Source organism: Heteronotia binoei, chromosome 5, assembly GCF_032191835.1.
Source record: "Heteronotia binoei isolate CCM8104 ecotype False Entrance Well chromosome 5, APGP_CSIRO_Hbin_v1, whole genome shotgun sequence".
In the NCBI taxonomy this organism is placed as follows: Eukaryota; Metazoa; Chordata; class Lepidosauria; order Squamata; family Gekkonidae; genus Heteronotia; species Heteronotia binoei.
Genome location: NC_083227.1, coordinates 169,563,607 through 169,579,676, shown reverse-complemented (window position 1 = coordinate 169,579,676; position 16,070 = coordinate 169,563,607). Strand labels below are relative to the sequence as shown.

General features: G+C 51.2%; 1 protein-coding gene across 1 annotated transcript in view; it reads right to left on the bottom strand.

Moving 5' to 3' along the window:
* Positions 1-16,070, bottom strand: part of ADGRE5 (adhesion G protein-coupled receptor E5) — a 121,532-nt gene that overhangs the window by 26,883 nt on the left and 78,579 nt on the right. The window contains exons 9-12 of the mRNA XM_060240703.1: positions 4,882-5,056; positions 4,543-4,656; positions 3,562-3,761; positions 3,048-3,236 (exon numbers count right to left, since the gene is read on the bottom strand). Of these exons, the coding sequence (XP_060096686.1) occupies positions 3,048-3,236; positions 3,562-3,761; positions 4,543-4,656; positions 4,882-5,056 (678 nt within the window). The remainder of the gene's footprint in view (positions 1-3,047; positions 3,237-3,561; positions 3,762-4,542; positions 4,657-4,881; positions 5,057-16,070) is intronic.

Genomic DNA, 16,070 nt, shown 5'->3' with positions numbered 1-16,070 from the left:
CTGCCTCTCTCCTCTGTCCCCTCATGCCTTATCCCCTCCCCCCCTCTGCAATTTAAACCACACTGGGAGGAGCACCGAGGACTTCCCTTCTGACCCACAGCCTTCTGTACTGCTGCCCTCTTACCTTCCATTCAGATCATGGGGGAGGGGCGGCAGGAGCAGCTGTCAGCCTCCCCTGTGATTTAAAGGGCCAGCCAATCAGCTGGAGGGGCAGTGGCTGTTCCTGCATACACCTCTCAAGTGGTGGCGGTGGGGACAGAAGGCCACAGGTTGGGGCCCCAGATTCAAACCTTGCAGGAGGGGTGGCAGCAGCAGCAGCAGCCACTGGCTTCCTCTGCAATTTAAAGAGCCCTAAATCGGTGGACTCCTTAAATGGCATGAGGGGGGCAGTGGCTGTGGCTGCACGCCCATCCTGCACAATCTGGATTATGGGGGAGGGAGCGGGGGGGGGGCTCTCAAGTGGCGGCAGGGAGGGAATGTCATGAGCTGAAGCGAGCACAGCCACAGGCAAGTGCAGAACAGCCTCCTGCCCCCTCTACCCCTAGCTGATGTCTCTGCCAGCCACGCAGCCAGAAATTTTTGGGTGGGTGGGGCCCAGGGAATAAAATTTTGAGTGGGGGGGCCCACAAGAATGGGGTAGGGATCGCTCAAGAAGAGCAGCGGTGGCCAGAATGGGGCTGCAGGGAGTGTGGGGGTTGCAAGAAAGGGGTGCGGAGAGCAGCAGCGGTCATAACAGGGCCACGGGGAGAGTGGGGGCCGCAAGAAAGGGGTGCAGAGAGTGGCAGGAGAGCAGCAACCACAGAAATGGAGTTGCAGGGAGAGTGGGGGCCTCAAGAAAGGGGTGCAGAGAGTGGCAGGAGAGCAGCGGCAGCCAGAATGGGGCTGTGGGGAGAGTGGGGGCTGCAAGAAAGGGGTAGGGAAAGTGGCAGGAGAGCGGCGGCCACCAGAATGGGGTTGTGGGGAGAGTGGGGGCTGCAAGAAAGGGGTGCCGAGTGTGCCAGGAGAGCGGCAGTAGCCAGAATGGGGCTGTGGGGAGAGTGGGGGCCGCAAGAAAGGGGTAGGGGAATCGGCAGGAGAGCAGCCGCCACCAGAATGGGGTTGTGGGGAGAGTGGGGGCTGCAAGAAAGGGGTGCCGAGTGTGCCAGGAGAGCGGCAGTAGCCAGAACAGGGCTGTGGGGAGAGTGGGGGCTGCAAGAAAGGGATAGGGGAATCGGCAGGAGAGCAGCTGCCGCCAGAATGGGGTTGTGGAGAGAGTGTGGGCCGCAAGAAAGGGGTAGGGAAAGTGGCAGGAGAGCAGCAGCGGCCAGAACGGGACCATGGAGAGAGTGGAGGCCGCAAGAAATGGGTGCCGAGTGCGGCAGGAGAGCGGCGGCGGCCAGAACAGGACCATGGAGGGAGTGGGGGCCACAAGAAAGGGGTAGGGAAATCGGCAGGAGAGCAGCTGCCACCAGAATGGGGTTGTGGAGAGAGAGGGAGTCACAAGAAAGGGGTAGGGAAAGTGGCAGGAGAGTGACGGCGGCCTGAGCGGGGCTGTGGGGAGAGTGGGGGCCACAAGAAAGGGGTGCAGAGAGTGGTGGGAGAGTGGGTGCGTCAAGAACAGGACCATGAGGAGAGTGGGGGCCGCAAGAAAGGGGTGCGAAGAGCGGCTGGAGAGCGGCGGTAACCAGAACAGGGCCATGAAGAGAGCAGTGGCCACAGGAAAGGGGTGAGGAGAGCTCTGGGAGAGCGGCAGCGGCGAGAGTGGTGGGGAAAGGAGGGGCCATACAGGTGGAAGGGGGGTTTGGGTGGAGGGTCCCTGTAGCTACAGGCCTGGTCTCTGCCCCCTTCTTTATTACTGCTGTGCTGTTCTGAGGCTCCTGAGCAACTGAGTAGGCTGGAGGCTAAAGCAGAAAGTAGTGAAGGGGGACTGCTTAAGAAACAGGGCTGCCTGACAAGCAGCCTGTGCTGTTCACACTCAAAAATGCCACCACACCACTTCCCAGTTGCTGCTTCTTGGCTACCATTTGGTGTGAGTGTCAGAGCTAAACAAAGACAGCCGTGGTGTTTCTGGCTGGAGAGGGCCTGCTGCTACTAACCGAGTCCCATGGCCAGTTATCGACACAGGAGCTGTTAAGAAGTCAGCTTTGAATTGTATACAGTGCACAACTGTTAGGATGTTTCACGGGAGTACAAAGATGAAAATTCACACCTGTCCCCACACAGTTAGCTCCTTTTCAGCTCTTCCCCTTCTTTGGCGGAAGCGCAGGTGACTCTGCATCCTTTTTCATACTTAAAAAAATTATTCATCTCCCTTGGAGAAGGAGGCATCATCGCCAGATGTGTGTCGAGTGTATGAATCTCACTACAGTGGGAGATGTGCAAGTTTCCTCTTTAGATGTTACAAAGGGGGCACAAAGAGCAGATGTTACCTTCATCATAACTGCATAAGCTTCATCTGAAGCTTTCCCCCATCTCCTCCTCCTCTCTCTCAAGCTCATCCCAGGCATGGATTCTAGCAATCCTCTGAGCAGGTTGACATCTTCTTTCAACGTGAAGGAGTCTTCCTATTTAAATGGCTTTTCCTCCAAGATCACAGACACTAATGCTGGAGAAAAGCTGTCCTTACGCTGGAAGAAGAGTCTTCAGGATTTTCTCCAGTCTAAGGCAGGACACTGTTCACCATCCTGGCACTTTTTTACAGACCTTTTCTTCCATATCAGTATTCAAGAGGAAAACTGCTAATATGAAATGAAGTATTCTGTAATCTGCCTTGAGTCTCATCAAGAAAGGAGGACTATAAATAAATTTAAAAAGAAGGCTCAAGCCTACTGGTCACATGAACTTGCCTTATACCAAGTCAGGCCACTGGTCTATCAAGGTCTGTATTATCTACTCTGACTAGCAGTATTTCTGCAGGGTCGCAGGCAGAGTTCTTCCACATCACCTACATACCTGGATCCTTTTTAACTACAGATGCCGCTGAAGTGAATCTGGGATCTTCTGCATGCAAAGCAGAGACTCTGCCTCTGAGCCACGACCCTCTCTCTTACTGTCTGTTTTCTACTCACCTCCACTTCGTAGAAGGCCATAAGCACAGCGAAGCTGGTCAGGTGGCTGCACTGGCAGTGGGTACTGTTGCCGTTGGATTCCAGGAGTTGGCAGCCTTTGGTAGACCAGCCCCCGCTGACGGGCTTCCAGAATGCACATATCCGCTTCTGTTCAAGCTTTTTGCCAGAGGAGAAACTGGGAGGATATGCCTTAGAAGTAAGGGGAGTAAGATTCATGCTCAGTGACTTGAGAGCACAAAAGTCTATGGATTTGTATGTGATGGCAGCATGTCAGGAAGGACAGGCAGGCGGGGAGTTACTGCACCCAATTTGGAAAGATAAGATGTAAAACAGGAGGCTTGGGACTGAACCAACAAGATGAGGGCCACGGAGGATATTCCTCTTGTTTTGGTATGTCCATTTCCCTATGTCAAAGGGAAGGGGCAGTTATTGGGCAAAACCATGGAAGGAAGCCTGACAAGGTATTGTGCACGGGAAGGAACGGTAAAGAGGAAGGGTACAATGAACTACTTACAGCTTCCATGTGGTTGAATGTAAAATTCACAGAGATATTCAAGGCCATGGTGTCTTCATGGCCTACAAAGGCAGTTGCCACTTTGGACAGTATTACTCCATGGGTGGGCTGGTCTGCCTCCCATTCACTCCCATCAATACGAGCTCCAGTCAGAAGAGGCCCAAGGCCTTGGTATGAGAGTAGGCCTATCAGACTGATGGCTGAAAGGACAGAGATGGCAGTTTAGGAAGAATGCATTGGCCTCAGAGAACTGAGGGCTCAGCAGCTGCTGGCTGTGATGCCACAATAAGAAGCTCCTTCCGGTGTCCATTGAGAGCATGTCATACCAAGGGTCTGCCTAGTTCAGTATCTTGTTTCCAAGAGTGGCAGCCACATCTCTCATGGAGATGGTGCAACTGCATCACAGATTTATACTGGGGCACTACAATATTTGTAGCTATATTCTGAAGGTCTTTCCTAACAGTCCCTGCGGTGGAATTTGCCTTTTTCACAGCAGCAGCACACATAAAGCTATCCACCACACTCCCACAATAGTTTTCCTTATCAATCCATTAGAGCAACATCAGGCACTGCAGCTGTGCCACAAGCTGATTTATTCCTATTCCCAGGGCAGTTATTTTTTTGTAGAAAAAGCCCAGCAAGAACCTATTTGCATATTAGGCCATACCCCTGATGTCACCATTGTTCCACATACGGCTTTTTGTAGAAAAAGTCCGGCAGGAACTCATTTGCATATTAGGCCACACCCCCAATGCCAAGCCAGCTGGAACTGTGTTCCTGCTCGAAAAAAGCCCTGCCTATTCCCTATATAAGTTCCCCATCTTTTTGTATTGCAGAAGGCACTGTGCTGTGGCTACAGCTCTATGGAGTACCAATATAGCTGTAGCTACAGCACCATGCCTTCTGTCGCTATGAAAAGCTGAGGCACTTGTATGGAAAAGAGACACCACTGCCCTTGTGGCACACGGAAGCTATTTTTACTTTTGTTTTCTCTGTTTGCAACATCCCAGCTTAGCTCCATTCGCGTCCCATTCTGCGACAGCAATGCTGTGGGCTGACTGTGGTTTCCAGCTGTTCTGATCTCTATGTCCAATTCTGGAATGACAAGAATCGGGTCAAAGTGAACACTAGTAGAAAACGTTAGCTAAGACTGAACAAAATAGTACTTTCTTCCAAATACCCCAGTTGCTCCACCAACAGAATCTAGATTCACTGCTCTTCTGTCGCCACATACACCCGTAAGTTCTACAGGTAAGAGGGAAATCCCAGCTCCTGTAATTAGGGAATACTGAGGCTATCCAAAACTTTCTGCACACGAACCTGTCCCTCTGCTGGTCTCAATGCTTATGGGCTTGTTGGTCCGGGTGACAGCAAAATATCTGAGCCAAGACTCTACCTCTCTCATCAGTTCAGTGGCTCTGCGGTGTCTTTCCTCCTTGCTTTCATTCTTTGGTGCAGGGGAGCTCACTCGATCATCCAGCAGATTGAGCATATCCTAAAATTGAAGATACGCTTACATCACTGACTCTTGGGGACAGTGCTGGCAAGGTACTGTTCAGAATCTCCCCCACACTGGCAGCAAGGCAGCCAACATGATCAACATCGATACAGGTTAATCAATCATCATCAATAACAAAGACTAGTGGTGAATTTTAGTGGAGTGTAATTCTATGAATTTACACACAGATACTGAAATATTAATTGCCTAGAATCTCGAGCCCATGACCCCCAGTGTAGCAGATTGTAGTGCAATTAGGGCTTGGAGAGTGACTAGTGTTGAGAATCAATGGTGATGGTGGGGGGGGAGACAAGCACTTGCAGGGTCATTTCATTTCCCCCTCCCCCACTATTTCCTTTTTTCACTTTCTTGAAAGCCCCCATAGTCTCTCGGTATTCCCTGCCTCTTCTCCCTTCCCACCCACCCACCCACCCACCAACCTTTCTCGCTCTCCCCTCCCCATCTTCAGTTTCCCCTCCTTTCTTACTCCTGGCAGCCTCTCCCTGGGAAACCTCTTGCCACAAGTTGCTTAGTGACAGCTGCTAGGCCATGCCCAGTTGCACAGCAGGGAATCTGCAAGGACTTGTGAAGGGTATCTCAGTTTCCTCCGAATCCTTTCCCTCACTCTCTTTCTTTTCCCCCTTCTCCCAGCAGCCCCTATAATCTTTCTCCCCATATTCAGCTGTATTTGTTATCTGTTTACTACATTTATACCTGCCTTTCACAGGTATTTCACAATGCCTTTCATAATGGGCGTTTTCGCACAGACCTTAATCAGTAGCGACGCCCCTCTTCACCGCGCAGGATCGGTGCGGATTTCGCACTAATTGCCGCGGAGCACCCGGGAGAGCCGGAAAGTCCCGTGGCTTTTGCGGCGCAAACGGAAACCGCCAAAAACCAGTTTCCATTTGCACCGCAAAAGCCGCGGGACTTTCCGGCTCTTCCGGGTGCTCCACGGCAATCAGTGCAAAATCCGCGCCGATCCTGCGCGGTGAAGAGGGGCGTCGCTGCTGATTAAGGTCTGTGCGAAAACGCCCAATGTGAACCCAAAGCAGCTTTCATCATTCTCTTCACAGCAACCCTGTGAGATAGATTAGGCTGAAAGCGTGCGATTGGCCCAAGATTGCGCAACAAGATTCCATGGCAGAATGGAGATTCCAGTCTGGGTCTCCCAGATCCTAGTCTGAAACTCTAACCCCTTCATCACGCCGGCTTTCATGTGGTGGCTGCTGTTGAACAGTAGCAAGCAGCTGGGCCTGGGTGAGCCATAGAACCCATGTAGTATAAAGTCACACATGGATGCTATCATGCTTCTAGCCCTGGCTGCAACGAGTTCTTCCTCAAAGGCCAAAAGAGCCCAGGAAAGGGCCCTCCACTAGCTTTTTGCTACGGAAACAAAGACTGGCAACATTGTTGCAGTTGCCTAGCAATGGCCACAGAGGGTTTTTATTTCAAAAAGCTAAAGGCACTGCTTCTATTATTTTGAGGAATTTTTAACTCCAGAGTGTTCTGTTTTTGTTTTTTTTGTTTTAGATTTTAGCAGGGCTTTTTTTGAGCAAGAATGCACAGGAATACAGTTCTGGCTTGCTTGGCACCAAGGGTGTGGCCTAATATGCAAATGAGTTCCTGTCGGACTTTTTCTACAAAAAGCCCTGTGTGAAACAATGGTGATGTCAGGGAGTGTGGCATAATATGCAAATGAGCTTGCTGGGCTTTTTCTTTTAAATGAAAAAGCCCTGGATTTTAGGTTTTTGTCAAGCCAGAGGCTTTGGATTATTTTGTGGTACTAGAAATTTCATAATCCTCCCTCTGTGTGTGATTGGATTAATGATAGATTAGATCTTTGTACAAGGGAGAGAACAGCATATAACAGATGAGAAGCCCCTGAGACCTTCAGTTCCATTTGGCAAATTTCCTACATCTCTTTGTACAGTGGAGCCTCACCTTCCCCACTCCTTGTTCAGCTGGATCCATATTACTGCCTTTTACCTCCCCTCCCCTCCCCTCATTCTCACTCTCCATTTTTTTCTTACTCTCTACTCTTGCCTGAATGTGCTCAGCTCTTACTGTGTCTTCTTGTGGTTGATGTTTTTTGGGGAAGAGGATGAGGGGACAGCAGGTGGTAGCATTACAGTTTGCTGTTATATTTATTATATCATATGGAAAAAAATAAACAATTTTAATGGAAAAAACCCCCTATCCTGTCTAGGGATGGGCATGAACCAAAAATGAACTGTGGCTCGAGCATGAAGCAAGGCAGCTCATGGTTCATTTCAAATTGGTTTGTTTGGTAACATCATTCCTGAACCCAAAAATGAACTACCATTTTTCCATGGAGGTTTGGGTGGTTTGTTAGTCAGTCAAAAATGTGTTGTGCGTAGCTACTGGCTGTTACAAAACAGAACTGAACCCGAACAATAAAGTTTCCAATTAACACCTCAAAAGTTCCCCAGAAAGGTCAACCTCAAGAAGTTACAGCATTTGATATTACTCTTGCTCTTATCTTCTTAGCTGCAAGGGCACACAAAGAGACTCTGTAGGACACATAAGCATCATTGTCAGATAACAGAAATATAATCTTTTCAGTTCCTGAACACGCTTTTAAGGAGGTTAGTACTCCAGACAGAAATTTAATTCTGGGGGCATTGTAGAGCCGCAGGGCCGGATCTACATATTTTTTGAGGGGGCGGCAAAAGTAAAAAATGGCGGCCCCCTAATATTTTTCCTTTATATATACATATATGATCAATATTTGTAATATAGATATGTCATGAACAACTCATTTAAATGACAGAATAAAAGGCGACTACACGAGGTGGAGAGTAAGGTTATACATAATTTGAATACTAACTCTTCAACTTTCCAGGCAAAATGCCTTTAAAAAACCCATTGTTTTAAAATATCTTTTTGTATACACAGAGCTTTTCTTCAGTCACACAGTGAGGATCCTGCTATTGAAGCATTTAAAAAAAAACACGTGCACAGCCAATCCATGGTCAAACAGAACATAAGAACATAAGAGAAGCCCTGTTGGATCAGGCCAGTGGCCCCTCCAGTCCAACATTCTGTGTCACATAAGAACATAAGAGAAGCCCTGCTGGATCAGGCCAGTGGCCCCTCCAGTCCAACACTCTGCGTCACATAAGAACATAAGAGAAGCCCTGTTGGATCAGGCCAGTGGCCCATCCAGTCCAACACTCTGCGTCACATAAGAACATAAGAGAAGCCCTGCTGGATCAGGCCAGTGGCCCCTCCAGTCCAACATTCTGTGTCACATAAGAACATAAGAGAAGCCCTGCTGGATCAGGCCAGTGGCCGCTCCAGTCCAACACTCTGCGTCACATAAGAACATAAGAGAAGCCCTGTTGGATCAGGCCAGTGGCCCATCCAGTCCAACACTCTGCATCACATAACAACATAAGAGAAGCCCTGTTGGATCAGGCCAGTGGCCCATCCAGTCCAACACTCTGCGTCACATAAGAACATAAGAGAAGCCCTGTTGGATCAGGCCAGTGGCCCATCCAGTCCAACACTCTGCATCACATAACAACATAAGAGAAGCCCTGTTGGATCAGGCCAGTGGCCCCTCCAGTCCAACACTCTGTGTCACATAAGAACATAAGAGAAGCCCTGTTGGATCAGGCCAGTGGCCCCTCCAGTCCAACACTCTGTGTCACATAAGAACATAAGAGAAGCCCTGTTGGATCAGGCCAGTGGCCCCTCCAGTCCAACACTCTGTGTCACATAAGAACATAAGAGAAGCCCTGTTGGATCAGGCCAGTGGCCCCTCCAGTCCAATACTCTGTGTCACATAAGAACATAAGAGAAGCCCTGTTGGATCAGGCCAGTGGCCCCTCCAGTCCAACACTCTGTGTCACATAAGAACATAAGAGAAGCCCTGCTGGATCAGGCCAGTGGCCCCTCCAGTCCAATACTCTGTGTCACATATGAACATAAGAGAAGCCATGCTGGATCAGGCCAGTGGCCCCTCCAGTCCAATACTCTGTGTCACATAAGAACATAAGAGAAGCCCTGTTGGATCAGGCCAGTGGCCCCTCCAGTCCAACACTCTGTGTCACATAAGAACATAAGAGAAGCCCTGTTGGATCAGGCCAGTGGCCCCTCCAGTCCAATACTCTGTGTCACATAAGAACATAAGAGAAGCCCTGTTGGATCAGGCCAGTGGCCCCTCCAGTCCAACACTCTGTGTCACATAAGAACATAAGAGAAGCCCTGCTGGATCAGGCCAGTGGCCCCTCCAGTCCAACACTCTGTGTCACATAAGAACATAAGAGAAGCCCTGTTGGATCAGGCCAGTGGCCCCTCCAGTCCAATACTCTGTGTCACATAAGAACATAAGAGAAGCCCTGTTGGATCAGGCCAGTGGCCCCTCCAGTCCAACACTCTGTGTCACATAAGAACATAAGAGAAGCCCTGCTGGATCAGGCCAGTGGCCCATCCAGTCCAACACTCTGTGTCATGTAAGAACATAAGAGAAGCCCTGTTGGATCAGGCCAGTGAGAAGTGTGGAGAAACGCCATTTTAGGCAGTGGGGGTGCTTCATTTGGCAGGGGTCAGTAAATCCCTCAGCCGGCTTTGTAGCCTTCCCCTCACTCCCCCCCTCCCTTCCAGAGCCAAACCAACAACGCTAGGGGGAAAATCTCCTAGAGAGGCAGGAAGTGCTGTTGTTCCTTGCATGTGTTAGGCAGGAAGAGAAGGCAGATTTGAACTGGGGCTCGAGCGAGCATGTGGTGAGCAATGGAGGCTCCTGCCTGTGGGGGAGGCCTGCTCAGGAAAATGAGGCCTCCAGGCAGGCAGACTAAGTAAGTACTTCACAAGACAGGGCAAGTTTAGATCAGGGCCAGCCGGATGCGTTTATAATCAACTTTTCTTTGTTATGCTGTTTGCTGTGCTGTGCTGGGCTGTGCTAATTTTGTAGATGCAACTGTTTTTGTTTTGTTTTTCTTTCCATATCCTTTTCCCTTTTAAATAAATGTTTTTTCTGTTTAAAATGCTGGCAGTCAAACTCTGTACCACATAGATCCCCAGACCGCTTTAGACCACGCTGTTTTTGAGAAGGGGGCCCCGGGGAAGGGGGAAGGCATGCAGTTGGATAAGGTGCCAATCCTCCAGGGGTGCCCCAAAGAAGCGCTGAGGTCTCTGTGAAACCCAAGTGCAGGGTGGCAGAGGACCTTGAGGCCTGGCCTCACAGCTGGAGAGGGGGATTGGGAGTCCTGTTCCTCTCAATCTGAACCCCGGGACTGAGCAGGTGGTGGCAGCGAGCCCAAGGGGCAGGAGGAGAAATAGCTCCCTCCAGGAGTTGGCGACTCAATAGGGAGCTGACGGGACCGGGTCTGAAACCAGAATCGGGCCGGTTCCGTCACACTTGGCGGCAGCGGTGGGATGAGAACAAACAGAGAACTTGATTGGCCAGGCATTTTTGGGTTTTTTTGATACGTGCAAGCACCCAGAGGAAGCAACAGCGGTTTTGTTTTATTTTCGGGTCAACTGGAGTAGGGAAAGTTTAGCTAGTTAGGATGGAGCGTGCTAAGATGCGGGAAATCCTGAAGATGACAAAACCACAGCTCCAGGAAGAGTGTGCAAAGCACAAGCTGGAGTGTGACAACATGACTGTAGTAGATATGAAAGACCTCCTTTTGGAGTATCATCAGCATGCAGCGGCACTTGCAAAAGTGGCCCCCACCCAGTCAGAAGTAACCTTGCAGCTACAGTTGGAACTGGCAAGAATACGTACCAAGGCGTACCAGGAGCGCAGACAGGAGGAACGAGAGAGAGAGGAACGACAAGCAGAGAGGGATGCAGTCCGCAGACAGGAGGAACGAGAGAGAGAGCTGAGACGAGCTGAGATCCGCAGACAGGAAGAAAGAGAGAAAGCTGAAATCCATAGACGGGAGCAGGAAGAGCAACGTCGCCATGAGCTTGAGGTGCTACGTCTGGAAGCTGAACTAAGCAAAGAGATCCAAGTCACCCCCAAGGACTTTGCAGTGTACCAAGAGGGAGAAGACCCCTCCATATACCTCTCCAACTTTGAGAGGGCAGCCAAACAGTGGGGAATTGCAGAGGAGGACTATATGTCTTACCTCTGTAGCAACCTGACTGGAGAGCTTTCAGCCATCTATTACAGCATGCCTGTGGAAGATGGGGGGATAACTTTTGCGGCCTATAAAGCCACTGTATTTAAAAGGTTTAAACTGGGGCCAGACCACTCCCGAAAGCAGTTCAGGGGTTTGGCTCCACAAGAAGGTAAATCCTATTCTGAATGTGGGGTAATGAAGGAACAAACAGTTCCAGTGTTATTGGGCCGGGATTTGGTGGTTGGCCAGTACTCTATCAAGGCTGTACCCCGCAGCCAAACCCCCAGGGGAAAGTGGGAGGAGGAAGGCAACTTTAAGGAAGCCACCTCACCACCAACCAGGGAGGGGGAAATAGCCCAGGTTACTGAGGACGAAGAGAGGGCAGTCACCCAGGAGGGGGAGGACCAGCCTATCTCAAGCCCTGGAGTAGGGTGTTCCCAAGGGGAAGAGGGGTGTAGCTTTCCCCAAGTGCAGCAGGAGGCTGTCGATGTTCCTAGCAAGGAAAGGAACTTGTCTAGCATAAAGGATGTGCATGCTGAAGAGACCAAGGTGGAGAGTGGAGATTTCACAGGAGGTTCTGAGAGCAGCAAGGCTAATGTGGGCTCAGAGGAGCACATAGCTGAAGGCTTGGGGGGACGGGAGCGGTTCCAGAAGGGGGTCCGGAGCGGCCTTAGGTTGGAACCGGTTCACCAAGTAGCTGTGGATCAGGAAGTGGGATCGTCCGAGACGCTCTCAAAACAGGTCGTCTTGAAGCAGGGCAGACAGGAATCCTGGGAAGCTGTGGGACCTTCCAGGCAGGAAGGGGGTCAGTTGGGTAGTGCTGAAAAACCAACCGAGGGGACTGAGAACCCAAGCCAAACCCTCAGGGGAAGGTGGGGGGAGGAGGGCAACGTTAGGGAAGCCACCTCACCACCAACCAGGGAGGGGGAGGACCAGCCTGTCTCAAGCCCTGCAGGAGGGTGTGCCCAATGGGAAGAGGGGTGCCAATTTCCGCAAGGGCAGCAGGATGCTGTGGAGCCGTCCAGGCAGGAAGGAGCTCAGTTGGCTGATATTGAAAAACCAACTGAGGGGGCAGAGAACCCAGATCAAACGTTGGCTGGGTGTTCTGGAAACAGTGGGACTAGGGGTGGCTTGAAGGAACAGATGATAGGAAGTCTGGGGGAGCCAGAAATGTTCCTGTCTGAGGTTCAAAGTGACCCTAGGCTGGATCCACTGTGTGAGGTGGCAAGGGACCAGAAAGTGGAGTTCTCAGAAGCTGAGACAGGGGATAGGGTGATGGTTTTCCTGCCCCTTCATACTGGTGAACGGAAAGTGGAATGGGAGGGACCCCATGTGATTGTGGATGACCTGGACGAGGCTACTTATGTGGTGGCTATGGAGAAAACGGGAAAGGCAGTTAAAGTGGTGCAGGTGAATATGCCACAGCCATTCTCTGCGAGGTCCATGGTGGTGCATATAGGTAGGAAGGAAGAAGACAAAAAGAAGCTGGGACAGCAATTGTTTGCAGCACCAGAGGTAGTTTTCTGGGAGGACAGAGTGGACAGAGGGAATATTCCACCAATGAGGGATAAAGAAGAAGCAACTGTGTGAGAACTGGGCAGTTTCCAACCCCATATGTGGGGCCAGGGATTTCCTCCTGTGATGGACCACTCACCCCAGCAACAGCAGCAACGAAGGGAGAGCACCAAACTCCAGAGGTGGTCCTGGGAGATGGAGGAGTACATCTTAAAGACTGGACATTCCTTCCGAATGCAGCAATGCGACTTGTTGTCCAGAAGGGACATGGGCACCTAGGGTGCTGGACTTTGTGTATTATTGGAGAAATACCTGAATGTTTGGGTAATATTTTGGTTAATGGGTTTCTCCTTGTTTGATTGGATTCTGCTACGGGGTCACCTCTGTAGGAGGCAACCCCTCCGGCTCAGAATTTAAGGAGGGGGAAGTGTGGAGAAACGCCATTTTAGGCAGTGGGGGTGCTTCATTTGGCAGGGGTCAGTAAATCCCTCAGCCGGCTTTGTAGCCTTCCCCTCACTCCCCCCCTCCCTTCCAGAGCCAAACCAACAACGCTAGGGGGAAAATCTCCTAGAGAGGCAGGAAGTGCTGTTGTTCCTTGCATGTGTTAGGCAGGAAGAGAAGGCAGATTTGAACTGGGGCTCGAGCAAGCGTGTGGTGAGCAATGGAGGCTCCTGCCTGTGGGGGAGGCCTGCTCAGGAAAATGAGGCCTCCAGGCAGGCAGACTAAGTAAGTACTTCACAAGACAGGGCAAGTTTAGATCAGGGCCAGCCGGATGCGTTTATAATCAACTTTTCTTTGTTATGCTGTTTGCTGTGCTGTGCTGGGCTGTGCTAATTTTGTAGATGCAACTGTTTTTGTTTTGTTTTTCTTTCCATATCCTTTTCCCTTTTAAATAAATGTTTTTTCTGTTTAAAATGCTGGCAGTCAAACTCTGTACCACATAGATCCCCAGACCGCTTTAGACCACGCTGTTTTTGAGAAGGGGGCCCCGGGGAAGGGGGAAGGCATGCAGTTGGATAAGGTGCCAATCCTCCAGGGGTGCCCCAAAGAAGCGCTGAGGTCTCTGTGAAACCCAAGTGCAGGGTGGCAGAGGACCTTGAGGCCTGGCCTCACAGCTGGAGAGGGGGATTGGGAGTCCTGTTCCTCTCAATCTGAACCCCGGGACTGAGCAGGTGGTGGCAGCGAGCCCAAGGGGCAGGAGGAGAAATAGCTCCCTCCAGGAGTTGGCGACTCAATAGGGAGCTGACGGGACCGGGTCTGAAACCAGAATCGGGCCGGTTCCGTCACACTTGGCGGCAGCGGTGGGATGAGAACAAACAGAGAACTTGATTGGCCAGGCATTTTTGGGTTTTTTTGATACGTGCAAGCACCCAGAGGAAGCAACAGCGGTTTTGTTTTATTTTCGGGTCAACTGGAGTAGGGAAAGTTTAGCTAGTTAGGATGGAGCGTGCTAAGATGCGGGAAATCCTGAAGATGACAAAACCACAGCTCCAGGAAGAGTGTGCAAAGCACAAGCTGGAGTGTGACAACATGACTGTAGTAGATATGAAAGACCTCCTTTTGGAGTATCATCAGCATGCAGCGGCACTTGCAAAAGTGGCCCCCACCCAGTCAGAAGTAACCTTGCAGCTACAGTTGGAACTGGCAAGAATACGTACCAAGGCGTACCAGGAGCGCAGACAGGAGGAACGAGAGAGAGAGGAACGACCAGCTTGTCTGCTTCTTTCAGCTTTTGTGCTACTTTTGACATTGGCTTTTACACCTCACAGTCAGTTTTACAGAGAGTTACTAGCCTGGTGGCAGGAGGATCTCCCCACATCACCAGAGGGTCTGTTTTGCAGCATCAGGGCTGACCCGACGCCCTGGGGCACCCTAGGCAGACCTGCTGCCTGGCGCCCCCCCCCAAAGTACCCCCCATGGCAGGTGGCGGCCCGGAGGGGGCTAGCGGTGGCAGCCACGGGGAGGGGGGAGAGAGGCAAGCTAAGTGCTTGCCTGGGGCACTGGAGGGGGGGCAAGAGCCCAATTTGGCCCCCCCCACCTCTCGGCGCCCCAGGCAATCGCCTAGTTTGCCTAGTGGGAGGGCCGACCCTGTGCAGCACCACTATTTTAGGTGCCTTAGGAGGGGCTCTTGCCACTGCCTGCCATTTTAGGTGCCTAGGAGGAGCTCTTGCCATGACAAGCCCACCCGGCACCCGCTGCCTTGCCTCCTCTGTGACCCACTCTCTCTCTCTTGCCTTGCCCCAGCCCCCATCTGCCACCTCCCTCTGTGGAACACCTGGCAGGCATCACGAGAGGCCTAAGAGCCCACCGTTGATGCCAGAGTAACAGGCCCAGCCTGCCAAGCAGCCACTTCCTTCCCCTCGCATGGGCTCGTGCTGCTTACCAGTGGTGAGTTATAAGTAAGGGGCAGGGGCGGCAGCCTGGGTGCCCTAGTGGCGTGTCATTGGAGACCGTCTCCAGAGGAGCTCAGAATGGAGCCTCAGCGATCTGCACTGCAACCAGCCTTAGGAACGGGGACAGACAGGTAGAGTTGTCAGCAGTACACCAGCGTGGAGCACGTGCTTCCCTGCTTGACCTCTGTGTGCCCCACGCACGAGGACCTTAGGGGGTGGGGCCAGCACCTCTCCTTGCGTGCGCGCATCAGGCTGTGAGGACGAAAGTTCCTCCCCGGCTTGCATAACAGGGCAGATCCTTGCTATGAAGTCTTTCCAAATGGGGGGCAGGGAATTGCCAAATCACAAAAGCTAAACGGGGTCAGTCCTGCTCTGTTTGGTAGGAGGACCACCAAGCAGCGAGGTTACTGCAGAGGCAGGCAGTGACAAACCACCTCTGGCCATCTCTTGCCTTGAAATCCCAATGGGCTGCCAAAAGCAACAAAGAAAAAAGAAAGGTATAATGCATGGACAGCCGTTTTGCAGTTTATTTGGAGAATTCTCAAAGGGAAAACTGTGAGGTGCGGAGGGAGGGCATTGACTGATAATCTTTCCTCTAAAATAATCCCCCAAAGGATCTCACGCAAACGTGAGAATTCACATGGAAGTTGATGTTACTCGTCCCTCTAGCCTTCCATTTAAAAGATCATTCAGTCCTTATTAGAACCTCAAGACGTTCACTGCAGAAATACAGTGAAAGACGCCGGCTGCCTGCACCATTTCTATTTGTGCTAACTTGCTTTTTTTCTTCTTCTTCAGTTCTCCCCTCCCCTCCCCTTGCAGCAGCCCCCCACCCCAAGTGGAGAGGCAGGCAATGCGATGCATGTTGCTAACCTGTTGTGAACGTCAGAAGAACCAAATACCTTGAAAGCAGGAAGAGGTATGATGACTCTTCTTGCTTAGTGCATACGAAAGCTTACATTTTGAATAAAACTTAGTTGGTCTTAAAGGTGAAACTTGTCTACTGCT